The 16,026-nt window shown below is 63.5% G+C and overlaps 7 protein-coding genes and 1 non-coding gene across 8 annotated transcripts; 2 read left to right on the forward strand and 6 right to left on the reverse strand.

Annotated features, from left to right (window-relative positions):
- Positions 1–20: 20 nt before the first annotated feature.
- On the reverse strand, positions 21–104 carry MJAP1_002344. Its single transcript has one exon. It is a non-coding gene; the product is annotated as a tRNA-Arg (tRNA).
- A 31-nt stretch (positions 105–135) lies between these two features.
- Positions 136–3,246, reverse strand: MJAP1_002345 (uncharacterized protein; the record flags this gene model as incomplete). Its single annotated transcript, XM_060266285.1, has 1 exon — positions 136–3,246. The coding sequence occupies one exon, from the start codon at positions 3,244–3,246 to the stop codon at positions 136–138; it is 3,111 nt and encodes a 1,036-aa protein (XP_060122268.1).
- A 62-nt stretch (positions 3,247–3,308) lies between these two features.
- Positions 3,309–8,725, reverse strand: CCT6 (T-complex protein 1 subunit zeta; the record flags this gene model as incomplete). Its single annotated transcript, XM_060266286.1, has 3 exons — positions 3,309–5,022; positions 5,107–5,281; positions 5,320–8,725. The coding sequence occupies 3 exons, from the start codon at positions 8,723–8,725 to the stop codon at positions 3,309–3,311; spliced, it is 5,295 nt and encodes a 1,764-aa protein (XP_060122269.1).
- Positions 8,726–9,559: 834 nt separating this feature from the next.
- MJAP1_002347 (uncharacterized protein) lies at positions 9,560–9,870 on the reverse strand (the record flags this gene model as incomplete). Its single annotated transcript, XM_060266287.1, has 2 exons — positions 9,560–9,765; positions 9,825–9,870. 2 exons carry the CDS (start codon positions 9,868–9,870, stop codon positions 9,560–9,562), a joined length of 252 nt encoding a protein of 83 aa, XP_060122270.1.
- A 199-nt stretch (positions 9,871–10,069) lies between these two features.
- MJAP1_002348 (GTP cyclohydrolase I) lies at positions 10,070–11,064 on the forward strand (the record flags this gene model as incomplete). Its single annotated transcript, XM_060266288.1, has 5 exons — positions 10,070–10,120; positions 10,152–10,365; positions 10,438–10,593; positions 10,631–10,740; positions 10,765–11,064. The coding sequence occupies 5 exons, from the start codon at positions 10,070–10,072 to the stop codon at positions 11,062–11,064; spliced, it is 831 nt and encodes a 276-aa protein (XP_060122271.1).
- A 241-nt stretch (positions 11,065–11,305) lies between these two features.
- RPL23A (60S ribosomal protein L23A) lies at positions 11,306–11,751 on the forward strand (the record flags this gene model as incomplete). The annotated part of the gene is made up of 2 exons (XM_060266289.1): positions 11,306–11,668; positions 11,704–11,751. The coding sequence occupies 2 exons, from the start codon at positions 11,306–11,308 to the stop codon at positions 11,749–11,751; spliced, it is 411 nt and encodes a 136-aa protein (XP_060122272.1).
- Positions 11,752–11,929: 178 nt separating this feature from the next.
- On the reverse strand, positions 11,930–14,069 carry MJAP1_002350 (uncharacterized protein; the record flags this gene model as incomplete). The annotated part of the gene is made up of 4 exons (XM_060266290.1): positions 11,930–13,106; positions 13,129–13,636; positions 13,659–13,995; positions 14,019–14,069. The coding sequence occupies 4 exons, from the start codon at positions 14,067–14,069 to the stop codon at positions 11,930–11,932; spliced, it is 2,073 nt and encodes a 690-aa protein (XP_060122273.1).
- A 59-nt stretch (positions 14,070–14,128) lies between these two features.
- On the reverse strand, positions 14,129–16,024 carry MJAP1_002351 (uncharacterized protein; the record flags this gene model as incomplete). Its single annotated transcript, XM_060266291.1, has 3 exons — positions 14,129–15,837; positions 15,861–15,949; positions 15,972–16,024. 3 exons carry the CDS (start codon positions 16,022–16,024, stop codon positions 14,129–14,131), a joined length of 1,851 nt encoding a protein of 616 aa, XP_060122274.1.
- Positions 16,025–16,026: the final 2 nt, after the last annotated feature.

Genomic DNA, 16,026 nt, shown 5'->3' on the forward strand with positions numbered 1-16,026 from the left:
ATAGAGGAAAAAGATAAATCAGAGCACAATGGGGATCGAACCCATGACCTTCGGGAAACAGCAGAACCGAAAACCGATGCGGTAAACCACTCCGCTATGCGCCCACGTCCATCACAAATCATGCGGGAATTGGCCTTATGAAACGGAAGGCGGTGATCGGAGACGGTACTGCAGCGCCATGTCTTGGCTCGACTTCCAATAGTGCCGCTGGCACTGCGCGAGCGTCGTGTAGGGGTCAAGGAGCATGCCATTGCACAGCAGCTCGATGGGCGACTCGTGTGGCGACGACGCGGGGGGGAGCGTCGTACCGACGTGCACCAAGAGCCCTTGGATATATGTCGTCACGCGCCCTGCACGGACCATGCGCGCAGACGCCAAGACCCGATCGATGGGGCGCACGGCAGGCAGCTGGCATGCTGCACCTTGGGGATCATTCGGAGGTGCGGTCCACGGATCCAGCACCACTTTGAAGCGGTGCGGCTCGCGCTCGGGTGCGCGGCCGTTCAGCAGCAGGTCCATGAGCCAGTACGGCGCCAAGAGCTCCAAGAGAGGGGTATCGCGGGCCATGTGCTCTACACGCCCACGGTATGCGGTCTGCTGATGCTCTGAGCTGCGTAGATCATGAGAGATTGTGACCAGCGTCGAGGGGGGATAAGGAATGTGGGGGGCTCCTTTGGTCGGCGGAGGGGGACGCAGCGCGCCTTGCAGCAGCTGGGTGATTTGCTTTACATGCTGTGCTTCAGGGGCGACGGGGGCCACGGCCGCCGGTTGTGCCGCGGCGGCCTTGTCGCCTTTGCGTGGTGCATTGGGACGCCACAGGCCGAATAAGCCGGTCGGCGACGCTGCGCCGTCCACAGGACTCGTTCCATTGGTGGTCGCCGAAGTAGTGTCTGTACGGGCTTGCTCTTGTGTGGCGTGCAGGATGTGCAAGAGGATGCTCGCAAGCGGTCCTGTATTCGCACAGGCAGCCTTGGTTTGCGTCTGCATCGGCACAGCCGGTGCCTGGGTCGCAAACGCCGTCATCCGTGCCAAGAGAGACTCCAAGGTCTCGTTTGGCGCGGCGCCCTTCCCGAGCTCGGGCGGGAGCACCTCGGTGAGGGGCATCTGCAGCAACGATTCGGGCGTCGCACGGCCCGAGGTAAGCGCACGAACCAAAAGCGGAACGCCGTCCGAGTGGGCGGAACGCAAAGACGCCTCTGCGGCATTCACCTGAGCAAAGAGGTTACGGAGCACGCACACGCCCAGACTCACGCGCTCTTCGGTCCAAGGACCCCGTTGTTGGTTCGGAAAAGGGAGGGCAGCGATCTCGTCCAGGTACGCCTCGGCGCCCCATACCTTGTCTTCGTCGAGGTGCACAATAAGCTCGCCGACGGACGTATCCAGCGAGCACCACGGTGGAACGACACCGTCGCCCTCGATCAAGCTCTGCACGAGCTCGAGGGTATCGCCTGGCGTGTCCTGGGGCCGCCATGGGTGCTCCGGCGCGCCGACGGTCGGCATCGCCTGCAAAGAAAAGACGGTCCCTGCGTGCCGGACGCGGTCCACGTCAAACGTGCCCAGGCACGCGGCACGCACGATATTCCACAGTGCGACGACGCCGCCCGTGTCGATCGAGAGAGCGTGGATGCGGTCGTTGAGCACGACCGCGCGCAGCGCGCCGGGGTGTCCGCCCACTTCGCATTCGGGCTGCGGAAAGAGCGGCTTGGCATCTTCAGCCACGACGCAGCTTGCGTAGGCAATCTGGCGCATGATCTGCACCTGCTTTTCACGCGGAAGATGCGCAATGTTCTGTTGCACGAGATCCTCGCTCGGCGCAAAGCGTGTGGCCGTCGGCGAATGCGAGACGCCGCCGATTAGCTCCGCGAGCCCCGAGTCGGACAAGGCCTTCCACGTATCGCCCGGCTTGAGGTTGATGCAGTGATCGAGCGCGACGCCGTGCAAGTGCTCGAATGTGGGCGGGTGCATCTCCGAGACGCGCATGCGGTTTGTGCGCGAAGGAATGTCGGACCATCGCCGGATCGACGGCGTGAGCACGTTGGAGGTCCATACGTTTTGGCCGTGGTCAGCGACAATGCTCTGGATGCTGGCAGAACGCATTGTATCTGTGCCTGCGTCTGCACACTGCTCGTGGGCGAGCAGGATGCAGTCGCCCTCGCTGAGATCCGTCTTGGCGTCCCAGTCGACCTTGCACAAATACCCATCGCGGTCGCCCGAGTAGAACGTCCCGAGCGTCTCGTCGCTGGTGTACAAGGACCACACACTGCTGTTGTGGTGCGTGAAGGTATGTACACAGCGCTGCTGAGCGACGTCCCACAGGCGCAGCGTCGTATCTGCCGAGCCTGACAAGACGTGCCGGCCATCCGCGGCCACGGCCAGCGTGCGCACATTGTCCTGGTGCCCGACGAGCTCAAAGGTCGAATCGCGCATGCGTGGATCCCAGCCGCGCACGACCTTGTCGACGCCGCCCGTAGTAATGACGCCGCCGCTGCGGCTCGATCCCGCGGCATAGATCGCAGCCGGGGCCGTTGCGCGCCACATCGGTGCCTTTCTCCCCTCGCGCAAGTCCCAGAGGCAAGTCTGACGGTCGAGTGATGCGCTGACGATCCAGTCGGCAGCCGGCGCAAGTGCAAGTGCCTTGACAAAGTCCTTGTGCGTGCCGAGTTCACAGAGATCGCCGCCGCCCTCGTCATGTGGCCGCCACGCCTTGATCGTGCAATCGGAGGAGCCTGTTACGATCGTCTGACTCTGGTTGCAGAGGAGCATCGCGGCGATCCAGTTATTGTGTGCGCGGATGCTCTGGCGAAAGTGGGGTCGTGTCGGCGCGCCGCCGAGGCCCAGCTCCCACACACATACCAGCCCGTCGCGGCCACCACTGTACAAAAGGCCTGTCGTGGGCGTGCCGTGCGGCGAGCTCCGCACGTTCGTCTGCGTGTCCAGGGCCAAGGCGGTGACCGGGCGCATGTGCTGCGGCTGCATCTCGCGTGGGAGCGCGGGACGCACCCCCCCTCCCTCTTCGAGGATGCGCACCTGCGGCGCCGACCCCAGGCATGCGCCGCCGGCGCGGGAATGCGGCTCGAGGCCGAGGTCCAGCACGGGCAGCGCGCGGTGGTTGTGGTCGCCGTCCGCGAGGTACCTGTGCCGCGGATCGTCCTGCAGCGACACAAGAGTAGGTAGCGTATAGGATACTCTTCGCAGCGAGCTCCATGGGGTCGCGCTAGGCGGCGCAGCCGGCGCGGCCGTGCTCATTGTGGCAGCCCCAAGCTTAATTGAGCAGTTGTTGGCTGTGGAGGTGCAGTCATCCGAGGCGTCTACATCGGCCCCGGCCCTGGCCCGTCGCCCTTGAGCGAGGAGCGTCCGGCGCGGAGGATCTCGTCTACGGAAAGGAGATTCGAGGCGATGACCGCGCTGGAGTGGATCATGTGCCGCTTCACGCGGTAGTTGTCCCAGACGCCGTTCACCATCGGGTCCATGCATTCGCCCGTCTGCAGGTCGAGGCCGACCGTGTGGCCGTCCGCGCACTCGTCCTGGAGCGCCACGATCGCGTCCTGGATATCGAGACCTGCGTTGCTTGCGAGGGTCTTGGGCACGATCATGAGCGCGTGCGCGAACGCCTCGACGCCGAGCTTGGCGCGTCCCTTGGCGCTGCGGCGCACCGTGTCCAGGAGGTAGGCCGAGGCGCTGACCTCGAACGCGCCGCCGCCCGGGATGAGCGCCTTGTCCTCGACCGCGTTCTTGACTGCACGCAGACCGTCGCGCACCGCGTCCTGGATCTGGTTGATGGTGTGGGCGTTCGGACCCTTGATGAGCAGCGTGACGCTCTTCGGGTCCTTGGTGTCCTCAACAAACGTATACTTTTCCTCGCCGAGCGTGTGCTCGTACACGAGGCCGGCCCAGCCGAGGATCTCGGGCGAGAGGTCGTCGACGCTGTTCTGCGCGACACCGCCGCAGCAGAGCTGCAGGCGCTCCATGTTGCGGCGCTTGGCGCGGCGCAGCGCCAGAATGCCGTTCTTGGCGAGGATGTCGAGCGACATGGGATCAATGCCCTTTTGGTTGAAGATGACAAACGACTTGCGTTCGTTCTCTGGCGTGCCCGCCGGCGCGTCGCACACCTCGTTCTTCAGCTCGATGATCTTCTTGAGCTTGGCATCGACAAAGCGGCGCTCGGATTCGACGAGCTTCTCGCGCTGCTCGGCGGACGAGTAAAAGAAGCCGGAGTTGATCTCGGTCTTTTCGTACTCGAGGCTCACGTTGAGGGTGAGCACAAACGCGTTCTTGACGCGCTTCGGCATGTCGGCGTGGCGCGCGCCATGGTCCATCACCAGGCCACGCACAAGCTGCGTGTCCGTGTCGGACTTGTGCTGCATCTTCATGATCTCGACCATGTGCAGGTCAATGGGGTCGCGGATGTTCCACTGGCCCACGTCCTCGGTCGAGCCGTCGGTCGCGGGTGCGGGCGCCTCTGTCGCGGGGTCGCGCGGTTTGATCGCAAGCACAGCATCCACAATGCTGTCGGCAAGCTGCGTGGCGAGCTTGCCCGAGAGCTTGGTGGCCAGCGCGGTATGCGCCACCGAGATCAGCGTCGAGCGGTCCATAGGCAGCGTGCGCTTGAACTCGTCGAGGAACTTGAGCACACCCGCCTTGGCCACGTCAAAGCCCTCCGAGATGACGCGCGAGTGCACGCCTTCCTGGATGTAGCGCTCGGCCTGCTTGAGGAGCTCGCCGACGAGGATCACGACCGACGTCGTGCCGTCGCCGCACTGCTCGTCCTGCGCCACCGCCGTGCGGGCAATCATCGCCGCCGTAGGGTTCTGGATCTGCATCTCGGTCAGAAGCACCTTGCCATCCTTGGTCATCTTCAGGTTGCCCGAGCCATCGACGAGCATCTTGAGCGTGCCGCGCGGCCCGAGGTTCGAGCGCACGACCTGCGCAAGGCCGATGGCGCCGGCGATATTCACCTGCAGCGCCTGGATCCGCCGTACGGACTCGGCACGGGGGTTGATCAGCTCAATTGCCGACATGGTCCTTCGAGAGCACCGCGGGCTGCGGCGAAAAAGGCGACGCGTCTGTGTAATTCCACACTATTTTCTTACATAGTTCCCATACTACAATTTGAGCTCGTGGAGAATGCGCTTCGCCAGCATCTGGTACTGCCAGGGGTTGCCCGACATGCGCCGGAACTGCAGACCGTTGATACCGAGGAGAAGTGGAACTTTCACGACAAACACCTCGAAAAAGACCGCAGAAAGGTCCGCCTCGCCGCCCGGCGCGTCCGCGCGGGGGCCTCGGGCGCCCGCGGCGGCTGCGGCGCCGCGGGCGAACGGTCGATGCCGACCTCGCCAATGCCCGTCGCCACAAGCGACACGTCGCGGGACCCACCGGGGATCGCCATCTCTCCCACATCCACGCTCCCAGTATCGCCACCGGGCGTCGAGACGGTCGAGCGCGTGGCCTCGGCAGTGTGCGCGAGGGCCGTCGTGGTGCGCGACGTCGTCGCAGAGAGCGACTCGCCTTCGCCGTCGACATTCACGCTCGGCTGATAGACGCACTCAAATCCGCCGCGGATCTCGCGGTGGGGAATGCCCATCTCCTCGAGCACACGGATCAGGTCGCGCCGGATCACTGCACGCGAACGGCGGCTGGTCGTGTGCACACTAAAGAGACCCTTGAGGAAGACGGGCTTGGACATGGCTTCTTCGGGCGACATGGGCATGTCGCCAGACGCGTAGCCGACACCTTCTTCGCCTTGCGCGGCCTCGCTCGGCGTCGGAGGAAGCGGCGCCTCGTTCTGCGGCGTCCGCGGACTCGGCAGCGACGCCGCATCGGACGGCGCCACGCGCTGCTGCGCGGGGAAGCGCCCAAGCATCGAGCCAAAGCGGCGGGACAGGCCGGGCTCAGGCATCGACGCGGGCGCTGTGTGTGCAGAGAGCGCCGAGTTAGCCGACGTCGAGTTCGGCGTCATGCGCCCAGGCGCCGTGCCGTCCTCGGCCGCGATCGTGCTCAGCGACGGGAGCGCACGCTGCATGCCACCGAGGCCAAGGGGCGAGGCGATCGGCGAATGCCGCCCGGCATAAGCCGACTGCGACGGCGAGTTGCTGCGCACCGATCCGCTCAGGCTCATGCTGCGCCTCGGCACGGCACGCCCGGAGCCGTCGTTGGGCGGCTGCGGCAGGTGCTTGTTGTGCCACGCAGGCACGTCGCCTTGCGCGAGGTTCGCGCGCAGACTCGACTCGAGCTCGTCGGCGTGCGCGCGGGCCCGGGGCATACCGAGCATCACGCCCCGCGGCTGCGACTTTTGGCGCGATTCAAAGACGGGCGTAGGCAGCTCGCTTGTGGTCGCCGACGGGGTCTGCGGCCCGGCGGCGCGCGGCGGGGGGGCCGGGCCCATGAACGAGCTCGGGAGATCGGTCGTGCGATGCGACGAGTGCGTCATTTCCGGGACCTTGACCGGCTCATGGGGTATATCAGCAGAGGTCGGCATCGGTTGGATCGAAGCGATCGGTGAGGCGGTCTTGGGCGAGGCGCTCGGCGGGGAGACGGCGTTGCCGAGCGCTACGTGTGCCGTGCTGCTTGTCTCGAGCGCAATGTCGCTCGAGGCAAACGAAATCTGCCCATAGACCTTTTCGCGATGCATCTTCTCTTGGACCAAGAAGTAGATCGAGATGAGGGGGTGGAAGCCGAGCGTCGGATCGAGCGGCCCCTTGATCCCGGGCGGCTGGTCGGCGCGCGACGACTCGTCCTCGTCGCGCGACTTGAGCGAGAGGCGGCGCTTGTAAAAGTTGATGCCGCCCGTCAGCTGGCGCGACAAACGGCTGCGGCTCGAGTCGCTCGACGCACTCTCGTCCGAGTTCTGGCGCATGGGCAGCTCGAGGCCGAGGCTGCTGCCATGGCCGTGCTGCCGGTCCCAGTTCGCAAGCACCGGGGCGTAGGCGTCGCTGCGCAGCACCTCGTTCAGCCGCGTCTCGATCTCGAACGCGGAGCCAAACTCGAAGCCCGTCATGCCTTCCACGACTCTCATGTCCAGCATGCCAGGCCGCAGAGGCACGCGCGCAGGAAGGTGCGGGGACTCGACGTGGTCGTACCCCTTCATCATCCACGGGTGGGTCATGACTTCGCTCAGCGTCGCACGCTGCTGGGGGTTAGTGACCAGCATCCGGGACAGGAGCTGCTTGCACTCGGCACTGAGCCATACGGGGTATTCGACAATCCCGCGCTTGATCTTGGCATGCAGCGCAGGCATGTTTTGGTCGTCAAACGGCACTTTGCCACAGACCAGCACGTAGAGCACCACGCCAAAGCTCCATACGTCCACCTCAGGGCCGGTATAGACGCGTGCGTTGAGCAGCTCAGGCGCCGCAAAGTACAGCGAGCCACAAAAGGTGTTGAGATGCGAGTTGGGCGAGTACAAATTCGACAGGCCAAAGTCGATGATCTTGATGTTGCCAGACTTGGAGATCAGGATGTTTTCGATTTTCAGGTCGCGGTGCACCACATTGTTCGCGTGGCAGTACTGCAGCGCACTGCCAATCTGGCGCGCAAAGTTGCGTGCACTGCGCTCACGCAGGCGGCCATGTGAGATGATATAGTCCAGCATCTGGCCTCCGTTGATGTACTCAAAGACCATGTAGTAGTGGTTGTTGTGCACAATCATCTCCCGCATCCCGCAGATGTGAGGGTGCCGCAAAAGGAGCTGCAGGCTGCCTTCACGCATAATGCGCACCTCTTTCGACTTGTCCTTGGCCGCAGCACGCTGCAGCGCAGACTGCAGCTCGGGGTCGTCGGACAGGTCGCGGGGGAGGGGCGTGCCGTTGCGCTTCGCCTTCTCGCGCGCCTGGTGCTGCACGGCATTCACCGAGGTGTTGCGGGGGATAATCTTTACAGCAACCTTCTCGCCCGTGGTCTTGTGGCAACCGTACTTGACCTTGCCCATACTGCCCGCACCAATCGTTTTGCCGAGCATGTAGTCGCCCAGCGACCACCGGAAGCGGTGCTCCTCGCGCGAAGGGGACGCAGAACTCTCTTTGCGCTCCAGCGCCGCGGGGGGGCGGTGCGACGCAGACGCATGCCGCGCCAGGTCAGTATGCTGCGTATTCCGGTCCGCACCAGCAGGCGGCGCGCCATGGTGGGCGTGCACGCTCGGCGGGCGCTGGCTCGGCAGCGTATTAGCGCGCGCCAGCGACGAGGGACTCGCGGCACGCTGTGCAGCAGTGACCTGGTCGCGCACCGCACGCGAGGCATGAGGGGTGGTACGGAACTCGGACGGCGAAGGCGCCATGCCCATGAGCTCAGGGTCGACCAGGCCGCCATCGCGCGCCGGGTCCGGCGCACTCGCAGGCACCGCGACCGGACGCAGGGGAGAGACGGGGCGCGGCTGCGTGTCAATCGACGAAGGCGCCAGCGGCGGCGTAAAGGGCACAGTACTCGCTGCATCGCCGGGCACGGGGAGGTGCATATCGGTCTGTGCCTTGTCGTCGCGTGGCGCCATCATGGGCGACAGATAACCGAGGTCCAGCTCCTGTGGCGACAGGGGCGGAATATCGGCTCCCGCGCCAGGCGGGCGCATGAGCGCTGCGCGGGGCGGCGCCGCCGAGTTCGAGGCTGTGCCCATCGGTGGCGGGATCTCGGAAATAGGCCGCAGCGACGGGCTCCGTGCCTCGGCACCAGCGGCAAGTACACCGGTCGAGTGCACGTCGTGGAGAGCGTCGAGAGCGTCGCTCGACAGCGGCATCGCCAAAGTCGGAGGGTTTGTGTGCTCTGCCTGCTGCGGTGTCGAAAGATGGTTTTGCACTTGTGCGTGCTCGTCACCGGGGACGATGGGTATAGTATCAGCCATGATCTATATTACCGGTCCACTTTGACTCCTGTTACACAAAGTTAGTATGCCCTCGCACGCAGCAGAGGGCTGAAAGAGAAAAGTGTCGACTGCTTGCTCAAGCGTAGCGCAGGGGGATGCGTCTCGTAGCCTGTACTACTCTTGACAGCCAAACAGTCACGCAGGCAACAGCACGCCTGCCGCGTTTGCGCAGTTCACCAAAGACTGGTTGGTCTATGCGAAAGTCGCGATGAGCCGCCGCGAGCAGAGTTTGCGACAATTAAATTTCTTACACCCTTCCCAAATTACGCCTGGCCACCCACGTTCCCCGGGCCTGCGGGGCTCGCCGGGCGAAAAAATGCGACTGGGTGCTGACTCATCCGCACCGTGGCACCGGCTCGTGCGGAACTAGGATCGGGCCGGTTCGGACGAACCCCGCAACAGGGTCTGTGGAGTGCGCAAGGTCCGGTCAGGGTCCTGTTGCAAACGTCGCCGCTACGCACAAGCAGGACAGGGAGGAGCATAGACTGCGGTAGATAGTGCATCACTTTGCGAATAGCACGCATTTATAATAGGCAGAACACCCCTGGTTGGGACTGTGGTATGCTACGGTGCTGTGCCCTGCACTGGCTTAGGGTTGCCACCCGTCTCGTGCAGCGAGGCAAGCGATCGGACACGCTATATTTTGCAAAAAGAAATACCGTGCTCGCCATCACCTAACAAGACGGTGTGTGAAGTGCATGGACGACCTTAGAGCTTCGCTCCGTCAGCGAGCGAGCCGATCTTGAACTTGGGCGCGACCTCCTTGAGAACGTAGTCAGGGTGGTAGTTCACGAACTTCGAGGTGGCGTCGGAGCCAATGTTCTTGAGCAGGATCTTGCGACCACCGGGGTGCTCGTCAATGAACTCGGTCACGTCGTAGACGTTGCCCTGGACGGCAACCCAGGCCGACTCCTCTGTTTTTTTGTTAGCTTCTTGACTTGGATATAATAGCGCTTTCGGGCGCAATACGTACCGGTGTTGTGCTGCTTCAGTTCGTCAAGAGTAATGGACTTCGACATGGCAAGAGGTAACGTTCAGGCTCGCCAAGACGGAACCGCTAATCCCGCCGGGCTGCTCAGACCAATCACGCTTGCTGAATTTGTCATCTGTACTGACCCTATCTCGCGTGCAAGTGAGGTAATGCTTGGTCATCTTGAGCACGAGTGCGCTTGGCCGCGTGGAGGGCGTGCGAAGGTTGCACAGGACACTTGGGGCGATATGGCGTCGGAAAGCGTTCGGCCTGAGCGCGGTACAAAGCGCCAGCTTGAGGTATGGATTTGTGTATATATGTTCTAACTAGCAGGATGAAGTTTACCCCGAGGACGGCTACGACTCGGACCCTCCGGCAACGGCCGTGCCGCCGGCCATGTCCATGTCGGAATCGCAAGTATCGCTGCACCAGCACGGCGGCGGACTCGGCACGCCGACCGGCGCAAAGACAAACATCAGCGGATTTTCAGAGCTGTCGGACAAGATCCAGTCGGTCATGAACAAGGATGGTCTGGGCTGGCCAGGTATGTTTTCAGCGCAAGAAATTAACCTATTAGCCAAGTCGACCCTGAACCGGTTGCGTCAAACGCCCGAAGAGGCGGCCAAAAATGAGGAGCGTCTTGCGGGCGCCGTCAAGACGATTCTCGAGTGCCTTGGCGAAGACCCGGAGCGCGATGGACTTCGTGATACCCCCAAACGCTACGCACGTGCCTTGCTGTGGATGACACGGGGCTACGAGGAGCAGCTGTGTGGTATGTATACGATAGGAGGGCCATGCTTACACGCCAGATGTGATCTCCAACGCAATTTTCGACGAGGACCACGACGAAATGGTGATTGTGCGCGATATTCCCGTGTACAGCCTCTGTGAGCACCACCTCGTCCCCTTCACAGGCAAGGTACGTTGGCTAGACTAACCCAAGATCCACATCGGCTACATCCCCAACCGCATGGTCATCGGCCTTTCGAAGCTGGCCCGCATTGCTGAGACGTTTGCTCGGCGGTTGTCTGTGCAGGAGCGCCTTACGCGCCAGGTCGCCCTCGCTCTGGACGAAGCGCTCAAACCCCGTGGCGTTGCTGTCGTTATGGAGTGCGAGCACATGTGCATGGCGATGCGCGGCGTGCAGAAGCAAGGCGCAAGCACCGTGACGAGTTGCATGCTCGGTGTGTTCCGCAACCGCCAAAAGACGCGTGAAGAATTTTTGAGCCTCATCCGTCACTAAATCATATCATTTTTAGGACCTTGGCGTCAACCGCCTCGGATCTGCTCATGTAACCCCTATGTATTCATCTACGTTCCTCGCGGTGCGCACGACCCTCCTCGTATCGGGATAGATGTGGAGGTGTCTGGGTATTATGTCATCATTGATATTAAGTCACGTGTTATATAGTACCAAGAGGGGGGCCACGCCTTGGGTGAGAAGCCCAGCGGTTTGATCCTCAACCAACCGTTGTGAAGGCACCATGCCGAAGGTTTCTGTGGGTAACAAGTTCCGTATGACGCTCGGTCTCCCGGTCGGTGCAGTGATCAACTGCGCCGACAACTCGGGTGCGAAGAACCTGTACGTTATTGCCGTCGTCGGTGTGGGTGCCGCTCTCAACCGTCTGCCCGCCGCGGCTGCCGGTGACATGTTCGTGGCTTCCGTCAAGAAGGGTAAGCCCGAGCTCCGTAAGAAGGTCCTTGCCGCTGTTATTATCCGCCAGCGCAAGCCGTGGCGCCGTCGTGACGGTGTCTTCCTCTACTTTGAGGACAACGCTGGTGTTATTGTCAACCCCAAGGGTGAGATGAAGGGCTCGGCCATCACTGGCCCTGTTGCCAAGGAATGCGTATGTATTATTTGCGAGAGACGTGCTAACAACAGGCTGACCTCTGGCCGCGTATTGCCTCCAACGCCGGTACCGTGGTTTAAATTTTCCATGGCTGGTGTCCCAAAATATCTTGCGTTTATTTGCTGCGCTTGCACAGCTCGCACTACCTCCTCAGCGCCGCGACGGCGCCTGAGGAGTGTCCAAGAGAGTAGTTAGACAAGCTGTGCTCATACCATGCAAATGCACATTCTACGACAGGCTTACGTTTGGCAGATAGTATCACCAGCCCTCGCTGCCCTCGACGAGGATGCGCGAAAGGTACTGGGACAAGGCGAGGCGCACGACCATCATGCGCTCCTGGACGAGCTTGCGGCGCACTGCCGAGCTGCTCGCCTCTGCGCCCGCCTTGCGGCTGAGCAGCAGCTCGAGCCAGTAAAAGTAGTAGTCAGCCACCTCGTCCGTGCCGTTCGACTCGGCCACGGAGCCGACCTTTTCGACGACGCGCAGCAGCTCGTACGTTTCCGGCATCGAGAAGTAGAGCTCTGGCGCCTGCACCAGCGGCAGCGCGTCGACGAGCAGCACCGTCAGAAAAGACTCGGGCGTCACGTCGCTCGTGAGCAGGCCGACGAGGATCTGCGCCGCCTCCGACCAGGTCGCCTTGTTCGCGTACAGCTCGTGGAAGTCGCGGTACTTGACGTGGAACACGAGCGGGGCAAAGGTCTCGGTCGAAAAGATGCTCGAGGTGGTTGCAAACGGCGTCGCAAGCTGTGCATTCTCGGCGGTAAGCCCCGCCTCGGTCGCGATCGCCTCGGCATTGTCGAGGAGCATGCGGGGAATCGTGTCGACGCTGCGGATAAACGCCTCGGGGCCGTGCTCGACATAGTCGTGGAGCATCTGGTCGGCGATCATGCGCACCTGCCGCGCATCGCGCGCACGCACGCTGTAGGCAATGGCGAGGCCGTACTTTTTGTGCTCCATGAGCTCGTGGCCGAGGCGCTTGCAAATGATGCGGACCTCGTCGTCCATGCCGTACTCGATGCACGCGCCAAGCACCTCTTCGACGCGCTTAAACTGCGCGTCGGCGTCGAGGCCCTCGTCCATGAGCGGCACGCTAAAGAGCACGCCCCGCATCTTGGAGCGCGCAGCCGGCGTATGAATCACGGCGAGGTACGAGAGGGCCATGCGCCACAGGCGCTCCTCGTTCAGCAGCAGATCCGCCCAGGTAAAGAGAATCGAGTCGCAGAGCGGCTCGCCGTCCTCGCCCTTGGCCTCGTTATTATCGAGCAGCTGCGCCTTGTGGCAAAAGTCGCTCAGGTGCGTCGCGAGCCACTCGTCGTAAGGAATGCACTGCTTGATGGCCTTGGTCACCTCGCCGCGCATGAGCGACACGAGCACCATCTCGCTGCCGAGCGTGCCGTCGACCGGGAGTTGGTCGGTGATGAGCTGCACGACGTCTCTGAATTAGCAATGGTACGTACGGAAGATCGTCGCGCTTCATGGCGGGCTGCACGAGCGTTCCCCACGCACACACGGCCTCGGTCCAGTTCTCGGAAAACTCCAGCACACGGTCCTGCACACCGCACAGGAGCTCGAGGAGGCAGCGGAACTGCGCCTCGAGCTCGAGGCGCTCTTCCTCGGGGTGCGGTGCGCCGTTCGCCTCGAGCTCTTTCTGCACGCTGTCCATCTTGCGCTGCATGCCCGAGAGAAAGACGCGTACCGAGGTGTGCCAATTCCGGTGCGCCGAGAAGAAGGCGTGCTCGGTGGGGTAGCCGGTCGAGCGGGGCAGCGTCTTGAGGATCTGCGCGGTCTCGCTCGCGATTTCATAGAGCGTGCTGGGCGTGCCGGGCGCGCTATAGCTCTGCAGCACGGTCGCCGCCGTGCCGTAGAATCCACGCAGCACGCAGCGGAAGAGGTAGTCCCAAAATTCGGGATGGTCGTGCGACGGCGAGGTCTGCGCGATCTGCTGGCCCTGTTCGGTGGTCGGCGCTGCGTAAGAAAGAGTACATACCGACGTCGTGCGCGTTCAGCCAGTGCAAGAGCTCCTCGCCAATGACGCCCATCCCACGGCCGTCCTCTGGAAAGTAGAGCACCTGGGCGAGGTGGAAGATGGTCTGCAGCGACTGGACGTGCGCGAGATACTCGGACTCGTCGAGATGTTCCGCATCCAGGTCGTTCAGATAGGTATGTATCGCGTCACAGTACAGCGTGCCGATGCGGTGGTAGTACTGCATCGTCTGCACCGACGGGCCGGCGTCCATCCACCCCGCATCGCCACGCTCCTCGCGCTGCTGCGACGCGGCAATGGACTGCAGGGAGGTGAATATGGTAAATGACTGGGTATAGAACTGGGTAAGCGCTAGATACACGCCTTGGTCCGCGCCGACGCGTCGCCGCCGGCCTCCCCTTCAGACTGGGCCATGGTCGCAACACGGGGAATTGGGAATTATTTTTTGCACAGGCATACGCCGGGGTATCAAGCTATGTGTCGCGCCTGCGCCGCGCCTCGGCAAAGATGCCGCCGGCACCGTAGTCCTCAACACGCCCGGCATAGCAGCCAGACGACAGGGGGAGCATGCGCGCGCCAGAGCCCGTCCATAGGAACTCGTCACGCAGCACACGCTGGATGGTATCAAAGGCTTCCTGCGTCGCGTACGCAATGCCAGTGCGGGGATCGCGGTAGCGCGCAGGAAGCCCGGTGATGACGCAGGTGCTCTGCCGGGGGCGAAAGGGGCGGTTGCGCGAAGGGACGATCGGGAGCCGGTCCCACTCACAGTGGTCGCCCAGCAGCATCCGGAACTCGTCCGCCCATGTCGCGCTGGGGTCCAGGTTGCAGAGCGAAAGGATCGTGCGGGCAGTGATCGTCGTATCAATCGGCTCGGACGGAGTCTCCGGGGGAGGCTCGGGCGTGTCGTGCGACTTTTCCGGCTCGTCCTCAGCCTTGATGGGGCCCGCGGGGGGCGGGGCGGTGGGTGGGGAGCGGGCAGGTGCAGAGGGTTGGGCAGGCTGCGAGGGCTGAGGAGTAGGCGTCGTAGGTGTAGGAGTAGCAGAAGGTGTAGGAGTAGTCGATGGCGCAGGAGCTGCAGAGGGCACCGGGGGCGCCGAGGGCGCCGAGGGTGCTGAGGATGCAATAGGTGCAGGAGTCGCCGACGGCGCCGAGGTCTGTACAGGCGTGTCGCTGCGCTCAGAAGGCGACAGGGTGTCGGGCGCCGCATCCGGGGGCCGTTGCGCAGCTTGCGCAGCAGACGAGCTAGCCTCGCCCTCCGCGCCGTCCTTGGCCTCGGCTTGCTCGGCGCTGGGCACCTGTTCGGCGCCTCGCCCCGGCTCCTCGGCGCTGGGCGCGTGCTCGTCGTTGCTTGACCGCACTCTATCCTCCTCGCCGTCTCTGGGCGCCTCGGCGTCCTTCTTCTGTGCCTCTTCTTGCTCGGCGCCTGCGCCAGCATCGCTTTCCTTGGCTTCCTCGACCTCCATCTCTCCGTTTTCGGCGCGGATGCGCGCGCGCTCTTCCTGTGCCGCGCGCTCCTCTTCTGCCGCGCGTTCCTCGCGCTCGCGCTGCTCCTTTGCCGCGCGTTCCGCGGCGGCCGCGCGCTCTGCGGCAGCCGCCCGTGCCTCGGCCTCCTTCTGCTCGGCGCGAATCGCAAACACGCTCTGCGAGAGGCCGGTGCTAATCCAGCGCACGTACGGACCCTTGATATCGCGTTTGCCCGATGCCCGCTGCCGCGCCTTGCGATCTTCTTCCTGCTGCAGGAAGCGCTGGAGGCTCTGAATATTCTCCTCTTCCGTCTCGAGTGCCTCTGAGATGAGCGCGTCCTGCGTCAGCATCTTGGCGCGCTTGCGGACCGGGCGCGCGCGCACTGATGCGCGGCGCTCCTCGGCCTCCTTGAGCTTGGTCTGTGTCTCGAGCTTGGACTGGACCGTCGAGTGGCGCGAGCTGCTGCGCAGCCCCCCCGAGCTCGGCGCAGGAATAGGATGCGAGGGCCGGCGGGGCTTGCGCTCGACAGGCCGCGGCGCCGCCGCCGTCGCGGGCCCCATCGCCGGGCGCATCGCGTGCAGCGGCACGGCGCGTGGCCGCGCCGCCTTGCGCTCGCGCTTCTCTTCGCGCTCGAGCGTCTGCTCCGCCTCGACATCCTCCCCGCTCCCCTCTTCCTCGCTGTTTCCGTCAAAGTCAGAGTCGACAATGTCCGGCTCATCTGCGTCAGCACAGCAAACGTACCGTCGCCGCCCTCGAACTCGATGTCGTCCTCGACCTCGGCAAACATTTCGTCGCCTTCGACTTCCTGTTGCTCCAGCAGTTCGCGCATGCTACATGAGCTAGAATACATACCGGTTGCCCGCCGTCGCACGCCGCGCGCGCTGCTGGATCATCATCTCGGCCATCG

This window comes from Malassezia japonica, chromosome 3 (assembly GCF_029542785.1).
Source record: "Malassezia japonica chromosome 3, complete sequence".
Lineage (NCBI taxonomy): Eukaryota > Fungi > Basidiomycota > Malasseziomycetes > Malasseziales > Malasseziaceae > Malassezia > Malassezia japonica.